General features: G+C 36.2%; 1 protein-coding gene across 5 annotated transcripts in view; it reads right to left on the bottom strand.

The window, feature by feature from the left end:
* Nucleotides 1-18,357, bottom strand: part of ADGRB3 (adhesion G protein-coupled receptor B3) — a 743,702-nt gene that overhangs the window by 413,232 nt on the left and 312,113 nt on the right. For all 5 annotated transcript variants that reach the window (XM_046006643.1, XM_046006639.1, XM_046006644.1 and 2 more), the window contains 2 exons: nucleotides 8,461-8,625; nucleotides 7,852-8,016 (listed from right to left, as the gene is read on the bottom strand). In XM_046006643.1, the coding sequence (XP_045862599.1) occupies nucleotides 7,852-8,016; nucleotides 8,461-8,625 (330 nt within the window). The remainder of the gene's footprint in view (nucleotides 1-7,851; nucleotides 8,017-8,460; nucleotides 8,626-18,357) is intronic.

Raw genomic sequence — 18,357 nt, 5'->3', positions numbered from 1 at the left:
TATTTTGTATTGTATATTGTACTTCATACAAATGGTCCCATTACAATGTTTATGATATGGAATAAAAACTTTCAAAAGAGCATGTGTCTAGTGGTCTACATTCAACTAAGCTCAATGCAGAGAAAGGGATTTGGGAGTCTGAAAATAGAAAACTCATCTGTAATGAGCTGGAATTCTAGCTAAGAGATATAATAACATAATAATAAAATGTAATAACAACATGTAAAAAGGGAAGCACAAAGCAAGTCTATAGAGGTTCAAAGAAGAAAGCACTCATGCAATTGTGGGAGAAATAAGAATGATTAAAGGAGGAGACAGCTTTTAATGGGTTGAGCTCTCAAGATGCTCCCACGTCAGCGAGTGAAGGTGGAGACAGGACTGGGACAGGATGGGAGCCCAGGTGAATAAGTGCGAGCAGCAGAGTAAGGACAGAATATGTGCTTCCATATCCAGGATCAGGGATGGGATCCGTTATGTTCTGTATATGTTTTATCTATAAATGAGTAGAGGATGATGACCCTCGAAAGTTAATCAACTGATAGATGGGGATACTAGAATCCCAAGGGTTCCAATATGCACTGAATTGGGCAAGTAATGAGGAGTCATAGCATTATTTTTTCTTTTTAAGCAAAAAGTGAGTCCATGACTAAATAAGTAAGTCCATGACTAGTCCATGACTAAGGTAAAAAAGGGGAAAAGAATCAGATATAACTTGTGTGGAAGAGATTAGAAAAGGTGGATGCTGCATAAAATGGTTAAATGGACAAAGATGACCTGGACTAGAATTATTTAGTAATTTTAATTACCTATAGCATTTCATAATTTTATACATGAAATGATCACCTGAGCACATCTTATTATCCCCAATTTACATATGAGGACACTGAGGCCCAAAGCCAAACTTTGACTCTACATCCCAGGCTCTTAATGTCTCACTGACCCTCTCCACTAGCAGGTGGTGTTCAGGGGAAGAAAAAAGCAGGGTCACTGAAGGAAGACTTGATGGCGGTGGAATCTGTCACTAGGAAAGGTAAGAAGTAGAAATTACTTCAGATGACAAGACGGATTTGGAGGTCAGACAGAAAAGCTCTTCTGGTGACACTAAGGATGATTGGCTAACCCAGCTGAAAAGCTCTATCAGGTATTTGCAGGAGATGAGACTTAATGATGCAAACTTGTGGGTGCTGCTCACAAGTGATAGTTGAAAGAGAGAGAGAGAGAGGACTTTGCCAGGACTTCCCCAGGGTGGGGAAATGAGGGGACGGGACAGAACAGTGATGAATAATGTAGGTAGAATTATTACCCAGCAACAGATTTGAAGTCAAGAATAAGAGAGAGAGAGGGAGGGGAAGGGGGGAGAGAGAGAGAGAACAACCAAAAGCACCAGGGGCAGGATCTTAGGGTCATCAGTAAGTCAGGACATGCAAGGAATGGGAAATAAGTGAGGATGAGAAATGTCAAAGACTAATAATAATAATAATATATATAATATATAATAATATAATAATAATAATAATAGTGTCTTGGTAAACTTGAACCTAAAAAGCAGTTTTACTAATTGCATTAATTTTAATTCTATTAAGTGGTTCCTAACATACATTTATTTTTATTTTAAAACAATGTCAGATGAAATGAAGAAATAAAAAATAGTAAAAAGTGCTGCTTAATATTTCTGTTTCAATTTGAGAATGATCAGCATGTTGCCAAATATTTCTAAGTTGGACCAGGTAGGGTAATATAAGATTACAATAAATTGCTTTTTAGGTTTCTGCCATGACAGAAGCTGTGAGAGTTTTCCCAAAGTCTTATCAGATGAGCAACCCGATAAGACAAATTATGACAATTATTAACTCCATAGTAACAGGTTTGAATAATGAACATGTGATACTATCTGGTATACACATTGATTATTTTAGAACCCAGTAGTTCTTCCTTAATTCTGCCTATAAAATTGAGCTGATTTGTTGCAGAACTGTGGACTGGAGTAGGTAATAAAACCCATGTTTTTCAGGAGGATCACGTGCTTTCTTAGATATTTATTAAGCAATAGGTAATCTCTTTTGCCTATGGGGTATCTTTAAGTTCTAATTTATTTCCCTACTTTTTAGAATATATCTGAGGTGACCTGGCAAGAACAAATAGAACTCTGAGATGAAAGAAGTCAATACCTAGTGCCACCTGCTGTCAACAATGAACTTGGAGGTTGGTTTTAGGTGAGTGACTGGCGTGAATGCTTGGGTGCAACATTGTTTGCTATGTCTCAAAATCTCCAGTGAAAACATTTGCCTTAACCTTTAGAAACTGAAAAGGTAAGAATATAATTCCTTACAGGATAAACACAGGACATCTGATAGACAAATAAAAATCCTAAAGGAGTCGGACTTTTTAAAAGCACTATTTGTGATTACCCTTATGGTTTGGAATGAAAAATGTATGTGATTTGTATATGAGTATTTCAATACAGAGTAGCATCCTTTTTTTTCTCTTTAGAAATGTAAATTTTACACTCACATATTTGGGTTTCTTTTTTTTTTTTAAGATTTTATTTATTTATTCGACAGGGAGAGAGATCACAAGTAGGCAGAGAAGCAGGCAGAGAAAGAGGAAGAAGCAGGCTCCCCGCTGAGCAGAGAGCCCTATGTGGGGCTCGATCCCAGGACCCTGGGATCATGACCGGAGCCGAATGCAGAGGCTTTAGCCCACTGAGCCACCCAAGCGCCCCCATATTTGGGTTTCTGATAAGGATTATGTTTACCTTAAAAATACAGTGGTCCATACAATTTAGAAGACTGACTTATTAACTTGCTAAACTTGTCTCTATCAAAGACAAATGTAGCGATGGTGATTAATTCACCACTCCTCCAAATGGGAACTGAGGAAAGAATAAGTCCGTGTGAGCTAGGACCTCATCCTGCTCTCTGACACTTGTTCCCCCCACTCTGAATATTATATACCTGGGTAGGTAGATAGTAGCAAACAACCTTGGAGGTTAAGAGGCAGTGAAAATGTCCTCCTGATGAGGGAGAGAGTTGCTGGGGATGGGATGGCAGGACTACAGAAGGTCTGTGTCCTGGCAGGACATTACTTTATATCAAACGTGTTCCAGTGATATTCAAGTTGCTTCCTCTGCTCTCCATGAAACAGGAACAACAGAACTGAAGAACTGAAAATCCGAAAATGAGTAAATCGTCCCATTTTGTCCACAATGACTAGTTAATAGTCTTATTTTTTTTAAGTGACAAGTATAAAGAGATCTTATTTTGGCTGAAAAATGAGTTGGCTAGGGAGACTTGAAATGGACTGCCTGTATTAATTGATTACAGGAACAATCCCTCAGTATTTATGAAGTGGTATAAACAAAATAAAATTCTGCAATCTTGTTCAGGAGATATCTCAATTTGACCAGTGTAGCTGAGGCAGAGGTCAGTCTTCCACTCTTCTGTTAATTTTATCACCTAGCTTTTATTCGTTCGTTTATTTATTTACTCACTGACTTATTTTTACTCTAGGCCAGTGCAACCCAAAGGGTAATCTGCTAAGGGTTTGTTAGAAATGTAAATTTGAAGGCCCATCCTGGACCTACTGAATCAGAACCTATGGGGGTTTTGTTTAGGAAATCTGTGTTTTAACAAACTCTCTGGGTGATTTTTAGGTCTGCTAAAATCTGAAAGCGCATATCTGGACAATGAGTACAGGAGCTCAAAATAAGCAAGCTTTGTGATTCTTCCTACCAAAGCTAAATAAAAGAAAAGTCACTCAGAAACCAAATGAAATCTTTCTTGGTCTCCAAAGAAAGCATATCCCATTGGACAGCAATCTTATAGAGATAAGAAATATAAATCCCAGAATGGCATTTTCTCTTAAATTGGCAGCATCAGGGGTGGGAGGGGAGTTTATAGTCACCATATTACAGAGCACAAATTCAAATATGAATGCAGTACAATGTTCAAGACAAGTTTGGGATTACAAACATTACTGCTGACTGCCTTTGGTACGAATACTTATGAGTTAAATATCACAATCATTGTTACGTTTCTGGTGTAAGTTGCTATTACTGGGTACATTCATGATATGGCTCTCTTATTTTCCAAGTTTTTCTCAGCACATTCATTCTGTAGGCCTTACTCACCATTTGCAGATAAAGCAACTGTAACTCCAAAAGGACATTTTATGTATAAATTAAGTTTAACTTCTACCCATGAATGGTACGACCCAACTAGCATTACTCTTAACGACCAAAGACTAATAGATCCAAGAACCGGAGCTCCAGGAATATCCAGCTACTCCCCTGGGAACAGAGCAAGGAGGTTCCCAGGAAGCCTACAAGTTTACATAGGCTAATTTGTCAGCAACATCTGCTTTCTGAAGGATATTAACCAGGGAAATATTGTGTGTGTGGGGGGGGGGACACAGAGCCTAAAAATAGTATGTTTTCACATTGTAGCAACACAAAATCAGAGAAGCTATTACCTTCCTACTATTTTAACCCTCAAAGTCTGGGGATGTTCAATGTGATGGAGATCAATGAAATCATTATTTGGTGAATTTGACCAATTTAGAAGTTAGGCAATTTAATTGCCTCCCTGTAGCTATTCTATTTCTCAAGTAACAGTATTTAAAGTATACATCTATAATTGTTTTCATCCCTCTAATTCTCTTTTCTTATGAAGACAAAAATAACATCATACTTTTGGTAATGATGCTCTTCTTCATACGTTTACTTTATCTATTTTCCAATAAAAAAAATCTTATTCTCTTTGGGAAAATATTTTTCATTTTCCACTTTCAGTAGACATCATAACAGCTTTTGATTAAATCCAGATGATTAATCATTATTTTCATTAATTATCCAGACAAAGATGTGTGTATGTTATACTTCTCCTTCCTGACAACACAGGGTCTCTTGGCAAACTTAATTAATTTGTTTTGCATCCAAATTAAGTGAAGCATAGAAATAAATACTAGTAGTTTCTAACAATCTGAAGAAAAATTAAGGATAAACAGTTTGAAAAATAATATTAGGAAAAAAAACACATTGTCTTAAAAGAAATATTTTTTGAGGTTTTGTCAGTGACAAAAATAGAAAAATGCCTTAATAACTGTTGAGAAAATTTTGAAATTTTCTCAATTTATATTGTCAATATGTAAATTTGGAGCAATGTAAAGATGGAAATTAGGATGGCTTCTTATCATTTTGAATTCAGATGGCCTAAAGAATTAACAAAACTAATTTTAGATCTTTTTTAAGCTGCAAAAAATCTTATTGACATGTCATTACTCTCAGATAAAGCAGATAAAGCAACCGTAACTCCAAAAGGACATTTTATGTATAAATTAAGTTATACTTAGTATACTTAAGTATACTTACCAGTATACACACTGGACTCAGAGTCCAGTATGCTGGACACAAAAATAATATATATTGACTATAGAGAAGCAATTGTGCAAGAGGTTGGAATGCCAATATATAAATCAAATCCACTATGGAAAACTGAGTTATTTATAAATTCTGCCCTCTTGACAAAATAATATGAAATGAGATGATTGCACACAGAAAAGGTAAAGAATAAATAGAAAGGAAATCTTTCTTCATCTCGGTAAAAACACTCTAGAAAGAGGCAGAGGCATATTTGAAATTAATAGCATTATATAATTCTTGATGGATAATGCTGATTCATATAAAGGTACCAGTTTAGGATATTTTCACAACCTTGGTAATATAGTAACTCATTTTATCCCATATAAGCACTCATTTGTGAATTATTTAGCTGATTCAGTAATTCATTTTAATTAGAAAATGTTATTTATATACTTTGTGATTTCAGGAGATTTCAAATCATATTACTGAAGACAGTAAAATAAAAATGTTAAGGTTAATACCAAATATATATATACCACAAAATATATCACCAATATATAATATCACATATATAAAAATATAAAAAATAATTATGGGTTTATATGATAATTTTTCACACTGCCTTAAATCATGAAAGCCAGCAAACAAACCTAGGGTATAAGGTATAACATCCTTTTAGTAAATAGAAATGTAAAATGTTTTCCAAACAGCAGGTGGCAATCTTTGTAAATTTGATTGCAGCAACACCATTTTAACTCTATATATGCAGATGAAAGACAGTTTTAAAAGACCAGTTATGAACCTCGGTATGCTCACACTAGTTTATATAGCTTCAAATATTAAAAGGGTCTTATTTAGTTACGACTACTGCCCTAATAAAATTTCTTCCTGGTCATATACATGTTTTTGTTTAAATGATTCTTAATTCTTATGCACCTTGTGAGGAATTTCACAGTACTTATCTTGTGTAGTTCTCCTCAACAAAATTCTACTTGTTGGTTCCTTCATACATATCATTCTGAATGATGTGGCCTTAAGAATTAACAAAATTAATTCTCGATCTTTTCTAAGCTCTAAAAAAATTCTACTGACATATAGTTACTCCTAGCCCAGTTTCTATTGATATTAGCATTGGACTGTGAGAAGTCTTTAGAATTCAGACTATGGAGAAATACAAAGTTTTGACTCAGGTTTCTCTCTCAGAATGCCTTATTTTGTTGTTATTGTTGTTTTGTTGTTGTTGTTTTCTAAATTGATGTAGTCATGTTTGGTAGAGCAGAAATCTATTGCTTTTTGAACCGAAAAGGAAACTCAACAGCTCTTCTCTCCCTACCTTCTGGAACCAGAAACAGAGAGATAAGCTAGCTTGCCCACAAAGCATTAGTAGCAGCAAAAGGACTCTAATAGGGTCTTCAAACCGCATTCCTTTATACCCAGCTATGACACTTAGAAATTTCATCCTATCGGGGCGCCTGGGTGGCTCAGTGGGTTAAAGCCTCTGCCTTCGGCTCAGGTCATGATCCCAGGGTTCTGGGATCCAGCCCCGCATCAGGCTCTCTGCTCTGTGGACAGCCTGCTTCCTCCTCTCTCTCTCTGCCTGCCTCTCTGCCTACTTGTGATCTCTGTCTGTCAAATAAATAAATAAAATCTTAAAAAAAAAAAAAGAAGAAATTTCATCCTATCATTTTTCTAGCATGTTTATAGGAACTTTGCCTATGATATCATTCTAAAATCCTAATTTTCATGTATTTATTGAGTCTTCAGTGTGTCAATAATATTTTATGAAATGTAAGCACAATTTGGAAGGAATCTTTGTCATAAATGATTTTTTAAAAATATATGATCGATAATCTGGGCAATTTTTGACTTTTCTTTTTTTTCTATGTTTATATGTAAGATCCTTTTTTGTAACAGCATTTCCATTCTTTCACTACTAATTAAGACCTCATGTTTTCATTTCAAGATGTGTTCCTCCTAGCAGAAAATGGCACAAGGGCAAGGAAATGGGCATGTCCAAAGTCCTACATGGAGACAAATTAACAGCAGAATTTAAAAGGTTCTGAATTCCAACATCATCTCTTTATTTTCTCACTTCACTATCTAACACTTACGTCTTTCTATTTCTACTGTAAATTATAGAAGGCAACTGGTTTTGTGTTCTCCGTAAACAAATATTTCATGAACGTAGTGAAAAAAATAGCACCCCAAACCAATTTAAATCCTATCTAGCCATGTTCCTGTTCAATGTGGCTTCTTTTGTATTATTACATTTTTCAATGGGATTTTACAGCAAATAACTTAAAAACCCATGGAAGAAATAGTCTATGACACATAAACAGAGGAAACCCCATACATTATGGAGAAAGTAAATTGCCCATTATTGTTAGTGGCCCTCCAATGGATGAAGTACTGCCCTTAATGACGAGAATTTTAAACCTTTTTTTTTCCGGTAACAAAATGCTTCCCTTGAGATCATCTCAGTTCGTTCTTACCAGGACATCGTTGCTCACTGCATCTTCTCACTTCTTCTCCGGTGCCTTCACATTGCTGCCCTGTGATTGCTGCGCCCTGACAAGTCCTCATTCGCCTTTCCCAGCCGCCATCACAGGACTTGGAACATCCGCTCCAATGACCCCACTGATTCCACTGACCATTGGCTGAAAGAAATGTGTCATGGTCAATGGCAGTAGCCTACTGCAACTTTTAAGAATTTTAAAATCTGAGGGCCGTTATTGTTTGTTCAACTTTTATTAATCTACCACTATGAATAAACCCTATTCAAACATTCAACTTGTTAGTCAAATATAGAGTACTGTGATTAACTCAAGTTTATATAAGTTTGTCAGAATCTTCAAAGAGACACTGAAACTTACTTGTAAAAAGGACCAGTTCAGTGCTAAACCTTATCAACTTCATCGATTTTTAATCTAAGAATCTCCTGAATTTTGTTGCTTTATTAGTGTAACATATAGTAGAATGAACTCTGGTACCACTGGCTTCATTTACCAGAAATACATAATTATCTAATTATTCCATGACTGTCTGGTTCTATCCATTTAATAAACGGCAGGCATTCTTTAAACGTAGTAATCGGGCCTCACCTGTACAGTCGGGGTTATAGCACTCTCGGCTTTCGGCCCACGGCCCTCGGCATTCAGAGCCCCCGTGAGCCGCTGCAGTACACTGCCGGCTTCTCTGCTGGGTCCCATTTGAGCATGTCACTGAGCACTGACTCCATGAGCTCCACTCCTGCCACTGTCCATCAACTGCCAAAGCAGAAAGAGAGACAGTGTAAGGAGATGTTCCAATAGAGAAGACTGTACAGAAACTACAAAGTAAAATTAACCCCAGAGGTGAGGCCCAACCGAGAAACACTAAGTGAATACAATGGAAACTCATAGGCATTAATTTTTTTATTACCCCCCAAACTATTACGTTACTTTCTCACTTCTACTTCCTTTTATGTATCCAGTATCTCTCTCTCTCCCTCTCTTTTTAAGATTTTATTTATTTATTTGAGAGAGAGAGAGAGAGCATGAGAGGAGAGAGGTCAGCAGGAGAAGCAGACTCCCTGCTAAGCAGGGAGCCTGATGTGGGACATGATCCTGGGACTCCAGGATCATGACTTGAGCCAAAGGCAGTTGCTTAACCAAGCGAGCCACCCAGGTGCCCACCAGTCTTTTGAGCCACTTATTGCTTCAAAATATTTACTGATTACTCAACAATGCAAGACCTTGGGCTAGGAGAGAAGTACACAGATCAGTGAACGCAGTAAATACTGATCAAGAACTTATAGAGCTCATGTTTTAAAGAAGGAACCTCTCTAATGAATTAAGCAATTAATTAAATGTTAAATAAATTATATAACATAACTTCAAAGGATAATTTCAAGACAGTAAGAGATTAGATGGCCTGAGGAGTCTTCCTTGACAAAGTGAAGTTTCAGATAAGCCTTGCAGAATATTGAGGAATAATGTAATAGATGTTATGAGAAATACAGAATTTAAAAGAGTATGAATTCCACCCTCAAAAATCTTGTAATTTAGGAGAAGAATTACATTATGCACACAAATAAGTAAATAAAAGGTTAAAAGCAGTAACAACATGGCACATGAAAGCTTTCAGAGGATGCATCACAATGACTTAGAGTGATTATGCTAGATTAATATGCTGAGATTTGGACAATTTACAAAGGAGACAGCATTCACAAAGGCATAATTCCATAGACCACAAAATGCAAGTACACAAAGGAACTGGGCAAAAATATTTACTCAATTTAGAAAGCATTAACTAGAATATGTTATAAATGCACTCATATATAACTGTCTGCTTTTTCCTATATCATTCCATGGTTCTTAGTTTCCTTACACTGAAAGAGAATTCACTATAAATCCAAAGTTCCAACATAAGATAATACTGCTGTGAAAACCTATACACCCATCCAAACAAACAAAAAAGCTTGGCAGAATAGATGTAAGTGCTGTCAACCTAATTTCAGGTTTTTCAGGTAGCTATTAAAAAAGAAGATTGTTTAATAGGTATCTAGCTGTACTTAATAAACCTTTTGTGAGATTAAAAATCACAAAATGCCAATTTAATCATCCCATTGATGTAATTATAGCATTTTACTTTATAAGACTACGTGATAGACTCTTACTGGCCGTGTATTCCATTCACCAGACAAACAAGAAAAGGATAGTGAATCGATGGAATGTTATAAATTGTCCATTTCTTCTCTAGCTTGGCTTTGGAGATGAGTGCATTTTTCATTTCAGAACTTTGCCTTTCAAAGGTAATACTTAATGAGCTTGCATTATGTAACCTTACTATCCTAGGCATTATTAGAAGAGTTTAAAAAATAAGATTCAAACATACACCTTAACATCTATTGGCAAAAGAATGTACAGGTATTCAAATTTTTGAAAACATTCAGAAAGCAGCACATAAACAAAGATGAATTAGGGGATTTCAACCTGATTCAATGCTAAGTGACTAGAATAAAGGAATATGTGATGTACTTGAGAATTCTGGTTTGAGGTAAACTTGTAGTTTTTAAAATTTTTTCTTTTTAATTTTTTAAAAATTTTATTGATTTATTTGACAGAGAGAGACACAGCGAGAGAGGGAATGCAAGTAGGGGGAGAGGGAGAGGGAGAAGCAGGCTTCCCTCGGAGCAGGGAACCTGATGTGGGGCTCTATCCCAGGACCCTGGGATCATGACCTGAGCTTAAGGCAGACGCTTAACGACTGAGCCACCCAGGAGCCCCTCTTTTTAATTTTTTAAATGAATGTAACAGTTACAGACTCACTGGCAAAGAAGACAGGATAAGTCTTTCTAGCTAAGATGTAGAGTCAGGTATGAGTAAGTCATATGTGGAAATCAGAAAGATAATTGGGCAGGGTATTGTATTATTGGTGAGGAATAAGAAAAGATCTTGCTGAAAAGAGATTAGGAAAAATGAGAATATTTGTAAAGTGTTTTGCTCAATAGGCTTTTCCTGAAAGAAGACTTTACATCACCATTAGATAAATATATATGTATATATACATATGTGTACATATGTAGATAAATATATGTGTATATATACATATGTGTACATATACATATATACATATATTTATCTAATGTGTATATGTACATATATGTATATATACATATGTGTACATATGTAGATAAATATATGTGTATATATGCATATGTGTACATATACATATATACATATATTTATCTAATGTGTATATGTACATATATACATATGTGTATACACATATGTGTATACACATGTATATATACATATATACACGTATGTATATATGTACATATACATATATATACGTATGTATATATGTACATATACATATATATTTTAAATTCACACATTTGTAGTATTAGTTGTTCAGTCCTTTCTGCCAATGTATACATTTTATGTTTTGATTAAAGTTCAAGATTGAGTTAACGTTAGACATTTGAGCGACCTTTTGAGGTCCCTTTTATGATCATCATGACCATAAACATCAACAAAACATATGTACCTAAAACATATATTAGGTACATATGGTTTTGCTTATAAAGTTAGTTACAGAAAAGATACCGCAATGAAACTGAAGACATATCAAGTGGACGTTTCTGGTGTTCTATTTTACACTCAGAACTAGAAGTTCCTTTTATTAAACATTAACTGCACCATTATGAAAAACTCGATTTGACAAAGTAACTGAGGAAATAGAGAAAAACTCAATATTCCTTCAGAGTGATAAGTCAAAGTTACTGGGAAAATGAAAAATTGAGAAGTTAGAAACAGAGATATTTCAATTTAATTTAAAGCATTAGACAACAGACATATACACATGAAAGTATGTCTTTTAGTGCCAAATGTGGGGCATTGCTTTATTTCTTTTTTTTTCCAGTTTAATATCCTAGAATTTAAAAAAAATCAGTAATTGTATTATTTTTAGGGAAATCAGCCAAAAGACCTTTCAGGAAATGGTAGTGTTATTTTACTGGATTGGGAAAAAGTGGAGGATTTTTGAGAAGTGGAAATTTAGAGTTCTGTCTTAGACATTTAAGCATTTCCAAGAAGGACATACACATTATATTTCAGGCATGAGTGTTGAGATGTTTAAAAATAAAAACCATTCATCATATGATCTATTTAATATATTTTTTATGACCATTTATCTAAGTACTACAAGAAACGAAGGGACTGGTTTTTTTGTTTGTTTTTATCTGATGCTTAGCCTCATCCTTCAGCCCTTGTATTCAGGTTTGCTTTCCACTTGGTTGAGTATGGAGACCACAGAGAAAATCAACCCTTCTCCTTACCACCCACCCGCTCCTGTGTACCACAGACTTCCAGCATTTGTCAGAGATACACCCCAGAATCAGTGCAAACCCCCAAATCTGAAAACACTTCAAAGCGTTCTGTCTAAATCTGGGTTCCTATTGAAAGATGACTAACATCTTGTCATTCAGTCAGAAAAGTGTTACCAATAATCTGGGAAAATGGAAACACTCCAGACCTCTTCTTGGAGTCTTCTAATGCACTCCCAGGTAAAGATTCACAAAGAAGCTACACCGGGACCCTACTAGAGTCTGGGAAAAGTGTGGTGATAAAGACCCGCCGAGCTCTGTTGTCAAGGAACATATACTCTGAGAGAGTGGTCGGGACAGATGATAAACAAATACATAAATGAATGAGCAAGAGTTTCAGCCAGAAGTTTTATAAGGGCGATGAGATGGAAGAGAGCAATGTGATAGTGTATGCTCAGCCGCGTCTCTAGGGAAAAAAAACACTAGAGCGGAGTCCTGAGTCACCAGAGGGCCAGAAATGTGAAGATCGGTGAAAATCCCTACACAAGAGCCAAGAAAGTGTTGTGTATTCCAGAAAAGGGAAAAGACTGGTGCTTGTGGGGATCACCAAAAGGCGGGGGAGGGGGGAGGGTGACAGGAGATGGGCTCAATAGTGTGCAGAAGCCAATTCCCTGTAGTCCGCGTGACCAAGTAAGATCAGAAGCCATGAGAGGAGTTCAAAGTAGGGAAGCGATGGGACAGAATTTATACTTTAACACTTAAGTTTGCAGTTGTGATTAGAATGGATTGTACAGGGGCAAGAATCAGTATTGTAAGATGCTAGGGGACTATATGGTATTCTAGACAGGCTTAGATTATGGTATTATCAGTCAAAATAGACGTGTATGAATTTGTGATATTTTCTTGAAGTAGAGCTGATAGGTTGGTAGTGGGATATAGAAAACCAGACAATCAGTTGACTTGTAGATTTTTGTCTTATGAGAAGGGTAAATAGTGGACCCTTTTACTGAACTGGGTTGGATCAGGATTCAAACAGGCCAGGGGGTATATAGCCCTGAAATCAAAAATGTCTATTATGGACACATTGAATTTGTGATGGCATTATAATCATGATGCAGGGAGTCCTACATTAAATTAACTTTACTTGAAACTATGCCTCCCAAATGTATTTGAAATGTACTCATCTCTCATTTCTTTTCCCCCTTTTTTTGGAGCACTGTTTAGTAAATACTGCATTAAAGTACATAATTTCTTCTGTAATACGCAGCTAGGTTAAGATTTAACACCTTCTTAGACTTTTTCAACTTCTCTTCATTTCCATCATAAACATTTGCGGTTGGATTTTTTTTAATAGTCTCATTTTTTCAATTTAGAAACTGCAAATGCCTATTACTTTATGAACCATCCTACAAAGGTGACTAAGAATAGAGAACAATAAGGCTGTGTTTTGAAGGCAGAAGAATGCTGAGAGATCAGCCTGTCTTCCCATAGTGCAATGTGCTTCCTTAAACCACAGTGTCACCCTGGGGACAGTTAAAGTTTCGCTTCAGCAATGTGACACATTACTAGATTTTCTGGACCCAGAATAATTAAAATTGCAAAGGTTAAATTGCTAGATTCCTGGGGTTTACTTTATCTGAACTTCCTCCTGCCATACATACAGAGTTACAATTGTGTTTACCTGTCTGCCATGTACAGCGGCCAAATTAAATTCTGATACATTTTAATGAAAGTATCATGTTTCAGTCAATTTTCACATCTTTACCAATAACTGGTGACAATATAGAATAGGTTGGAGAACTTCAATCACAAGATAAAGTCATGAATATTTTGGATAATAAAGCTATCATTTTGGCAACTCTTTCGGGTTGATTATTGCTAATTGATGACACTAACAATAGGGAGGAGTTTGGGGAGAAGAATTCTGCCCTGTGGTGTGAAGCTATCTGATTTAGTGATAGCAAATTTGGGAAGCTCAGTTTTTTTTTTTTGTTTTTTTTTTTTTTTTTGAGTTGGAAGTTACTCAGGGAACTGGAAAGACCCCTTGATGGTATAACACCGAAAAATCAAAAGCCAACCTCTTGCTTTGGGCATATGCTGGAGAGCATAAACCTGGTTCCCATTTGCCATTTTAAAATAAATCATAAAAGGGGAAAAATCAAAATGAAATATCATTTAAAAATAGAAGCAAGTTATTAAGGTAAGGTTAAGAACAATAAAAAAACAGTTGGGAAGTTAAGACAAAGTTTTCATGAAAAAAAGTTAAATAATAAAAGAAAGCAAGCCAAAATTAATAAAGATACAGTTTTTTAAAAATTCATAAACACTGGAAGATCACCAGAACAATGGTCAAGATATGAAATGACACAAAGTGAATACAATTGCCACACAATAAGCCAGAAGGTTAAGAAGACAAATTGCAAATTAATTAAAGAACAGGTTAATGAGGTGACATTTGAGTTTCAAATTATAACATTCTCATGCAGAGACAACCAGAGACTTTTGAACCAAGGTCAGGCAAATGTTTAGCATCTTCCTGCTTACTAGCCTCATTGAAAGGATTCCCTGCAGAGGGATTGTGGGCACATCACCCTCTCATACTTGCTAAGGAATCAGACTTTAGGTCCACAGGAGACTGAAGCCTTTTGCTCTAGGTAACAGAGATATTTGGGTCCAGCTGTGTTCCTGAGGACCTATCCTTGGGTGATGTTTTCATTCTTCTTGGGTTTTGTAAGAGACTATGAATATACCTGAAAAATACAACCTGACAGGTTCTCTCTAATGAGGTTCTGGATTCACAGGGATTCATTTCTCAAATGCAGGACTACCAGTGAGACACAGCTCAGCCCCACAGATGGCATGAGCCCTTATATGTGTACTTCTCCCAAGTTCAAACTAGGCAAAAGTAATCTGTATGGGCCAAGGTCAGGCCACCCCCAAATGTGCCACTTTGACATGGCAATTATTTATTTATTTATCTATTTACTTATTTATGATTTTATTTATTTGACAGAGAGAGACACAGTGAGAGCAGGAACACAAGCAGGGGGGAGTGGGAGAGGGAAAGCAGGCTTCCCCCCAGGCAGGGAGCCTGATGTGGGGCTCCATCCCAGGACCCTGGGATCATGACCTGAGTCGAAGGCAGAGGCTTAACCATATTAGCCACCTAGGCATCCCATGTCGAATATTTTAAATAAAAATTACTTAAGAAACAACCAAGGCAAGAAGAATATTATGTCCCTGTCCCTTATCTCCAGAAAGCAAGGAGCAGATCTCCCGGGTGAAAGGTACCCTCCCAGTATTAGGTGGTAAAGAAATATCCTTATCACCAGAGATAGGAAATTTAGAGCCTGGAAGGTTCTATAAAATAACTCTTGTTATTGGCCCAAATTCTGTTCAGAATTCCTTATTAATTGAAGCTCCCCAAATTAAGTTTTCTTTGTTCTGTCACTTCCTCACAGATTTATTGTTTTTGTCTAAAAAGTACAAAAACTGCCTGCCTTGGTCATTTCTTTAGGTCTCAATTTCATTATTGGGCCTCTGCGCACACGTAATCACGTAATAAAACTTTGAGCTTTTGATTCTTAAATGAGCTGGAAGTCTTGGAAAGGTAGAAGGGAAAATGAAATCCTCCTCTACAAATGTCTTTGAGTCCATGATTAAGGCTGTCTGTAAGAAACAGAGCTCAAAAACTATCCAAAAACTATCATCATATCCTGAATTTATTTTACCTATTTCTTCCAAATCCTTTACTTTTATTTTTTTAAAAGATGTTATTTATTTATTTGTCAGAGAGAGAGAATGAGAGCGAGCGAGCACAAAGCAGGGGAAGTGGCAGGCAGAGAGAGAAGCAGGCTCCCCGCTGAGCAGGGACTCTATTCTAGGATCCTGAGATCATCGTGACCTGAGCTGAAGGAAGATGCTTAACCAGCCGACCCACCCAGGTGTCCCAGCCAAATCCTTTACTTTAAAGTAATATTATCATAAAAATCCTGATAAACATCCTCCACTTTATGTTGTTTTTTACTTTTCAGGATTCCTTCACCTTATTTTAATCATGTAACACTCCCCTGAGATAGCAGGGAAATGGATGCTGGCTCCATTTTACAAATGAGAAAACTGAGGCACAGAGAAGATGAATATGTGGCTTAAGTAAATATTGATAATTAAAGATTAGAACTGAACATTAATCTGTGTCTTCTGAATTCCAGTCTGTCACTCAATTACTACTTACCCCTGTACGCTATATTATTTGTACTTTACTACACAGATTATATCGGAATAAGAACTGTCAAAGCTGAAACAAAGAGGACTGAACTTGAATCATTGGTTCCTTCTGTCTTTCAACTAGCAGGGGAAAAAAAACACCAAAAAACAAAAAACAACTTTATATACTTTATATATATAAAATATATACTTCATATACTTTATATATATATATTACTCTGAAGTAACATACTACAAAGAAAATCACTATAAACCTTGAGGCTTTGAAGTAAGAATTTAACATTTTATTTCCCTAAAGAACTTAATTTTGGAAAATGCAGTATCAATTTTATTTTGGGGATATGCGTCTATATAATTTTAAGAAAGGGCCTACCTAGAAAATATGAACAGTCCACTTTTCTTTCTCCGTGTGAGTATTTAAAAAAAACCAAAAACATTAAAAACAGAAGCAGGTAAAATGATTAAATCACTCCAGACAAGGAATCACCATCCAGGTGACATCCAGGAACTGGTCTAACACAGCTAAATTTGGTGCTGTTAGCTGCTTGCTCGGTGCTCACAGCAAGGCTGTTATCTCCTGTTGAATCTAAGACCATCACAGAGAACATGAACAACAGACAAGGTCACTTTGAGACTGAGATACAGTGAGATAAAATGAAACGTGGTCACAGGACAGCCCACAAATTTCCAAACATTCTCTTCTCTCAGCTAGGAAGAGTGACTGTCACTTGTTCACCAATTACAGCAAGTTTCCCTCCTCCTGGATAATTCATTAAAATACCCAGTCATAGATTTCCGCCCCCCCCATCCAGACATTTAAATCCAGAGCAAAGCCCCACTCCCTAAAACCCTCCTTGAAGTCACCCAAAAGAAGTCTAAACCCTTAATAAGTCTTTCTAACACCCTCTTACCAAGATGCCCCAGAGTTCCTTATGTTAATTTTCCCTCAATGCCAAGAGTAAGGAATATAACTTGTTCAACTATAAGTGTCATCCCAATGGACTTTGACTTTAGGATACTGACATAATAATAATAATAATACCGATAGTTATACACTGTTTGCTGTTTACCAGGTTATCTCCCTTAGAGCATCTCACACGGTCCTCCCACGGTCCTGTGAAGTGGGTATGCTATTGTCCCCATTTATAGAGGGGGAACACAAGTATTAAATGGTGATACCTAAATTTAAATAAGTGTTCTCTTGTGGAAGGCCAGCTTCCACTATACCACATCAATCTATTATTAAATATACCCAGAAAATGTCCTGTAATATTTTTGGGCAGAGGAGAACTAAAAATTTAGACATGTCCATCAAGAAAACCCATTCAACAGTAATGTATTGGATACTGTTAGTACAAAGTTGCACAGAGAGATAAAAAGGCAATGAAAGAGAATTTCCTCATATATAATTAATACCATGATGAATTTGATGTTTGATTAGGGATTGCAATGAAAATTCAGAGAAAAGAGAAAACATGGACACCTACAAATTCTAAGTTTTGTGCAATAAGACAAACAGACCACAAGGACCACTGGACATACACATACATAGGCATACCCTTCCAGAATATCACATTTAATTATTGGTATAGATGAGAAAGGAGGATAATGGGGTAACATGTTTATAGTTAGCGAATGAATCATAGTGGATCCCTCTTGTTGCTCTATATCTCTTGCCAATCTCCTTCCATCAACACTGGTCCCTGTTCTTAGATATGATACACATTAGGGACTGATAACTCATACTAGAAAATACCACATTTCCTAGGAAATACCTTTTCTTTTCTTTCCTCTCTCCTTATATGGATCCCAGGCAGATAGTTTTCCCTTACCTCAAAAGAAGTGGGAGAAAGTTGGACATTGACTAAGGAAAGCACCTGATGAAAGTAGGATGTCATCTACTTGTTGATGTCAAAATTTGCATAAATAAAGCATATTTCATTATTTTTTTTATCAGCCC

The sequence above is a fragment of the Meles meles genome, chromosome 5 (assembly GCF_922984935.1).
Source record: "Meles meles chromosome 5, mMelMel3.1 paternal haplotype, whole genome shotgun sequence".
Taxonomy (NCBI): domain Eukaryota; kingdom Metazoa; phylum Chordata; class Mammalia; order Carnivora; family Mustelidae; genus Meles; species Meles meles.
Note: the sequence above shows the minus strand (reverse complement) of the source record. Positions and strands in the feature narration are given on the sequence as shown.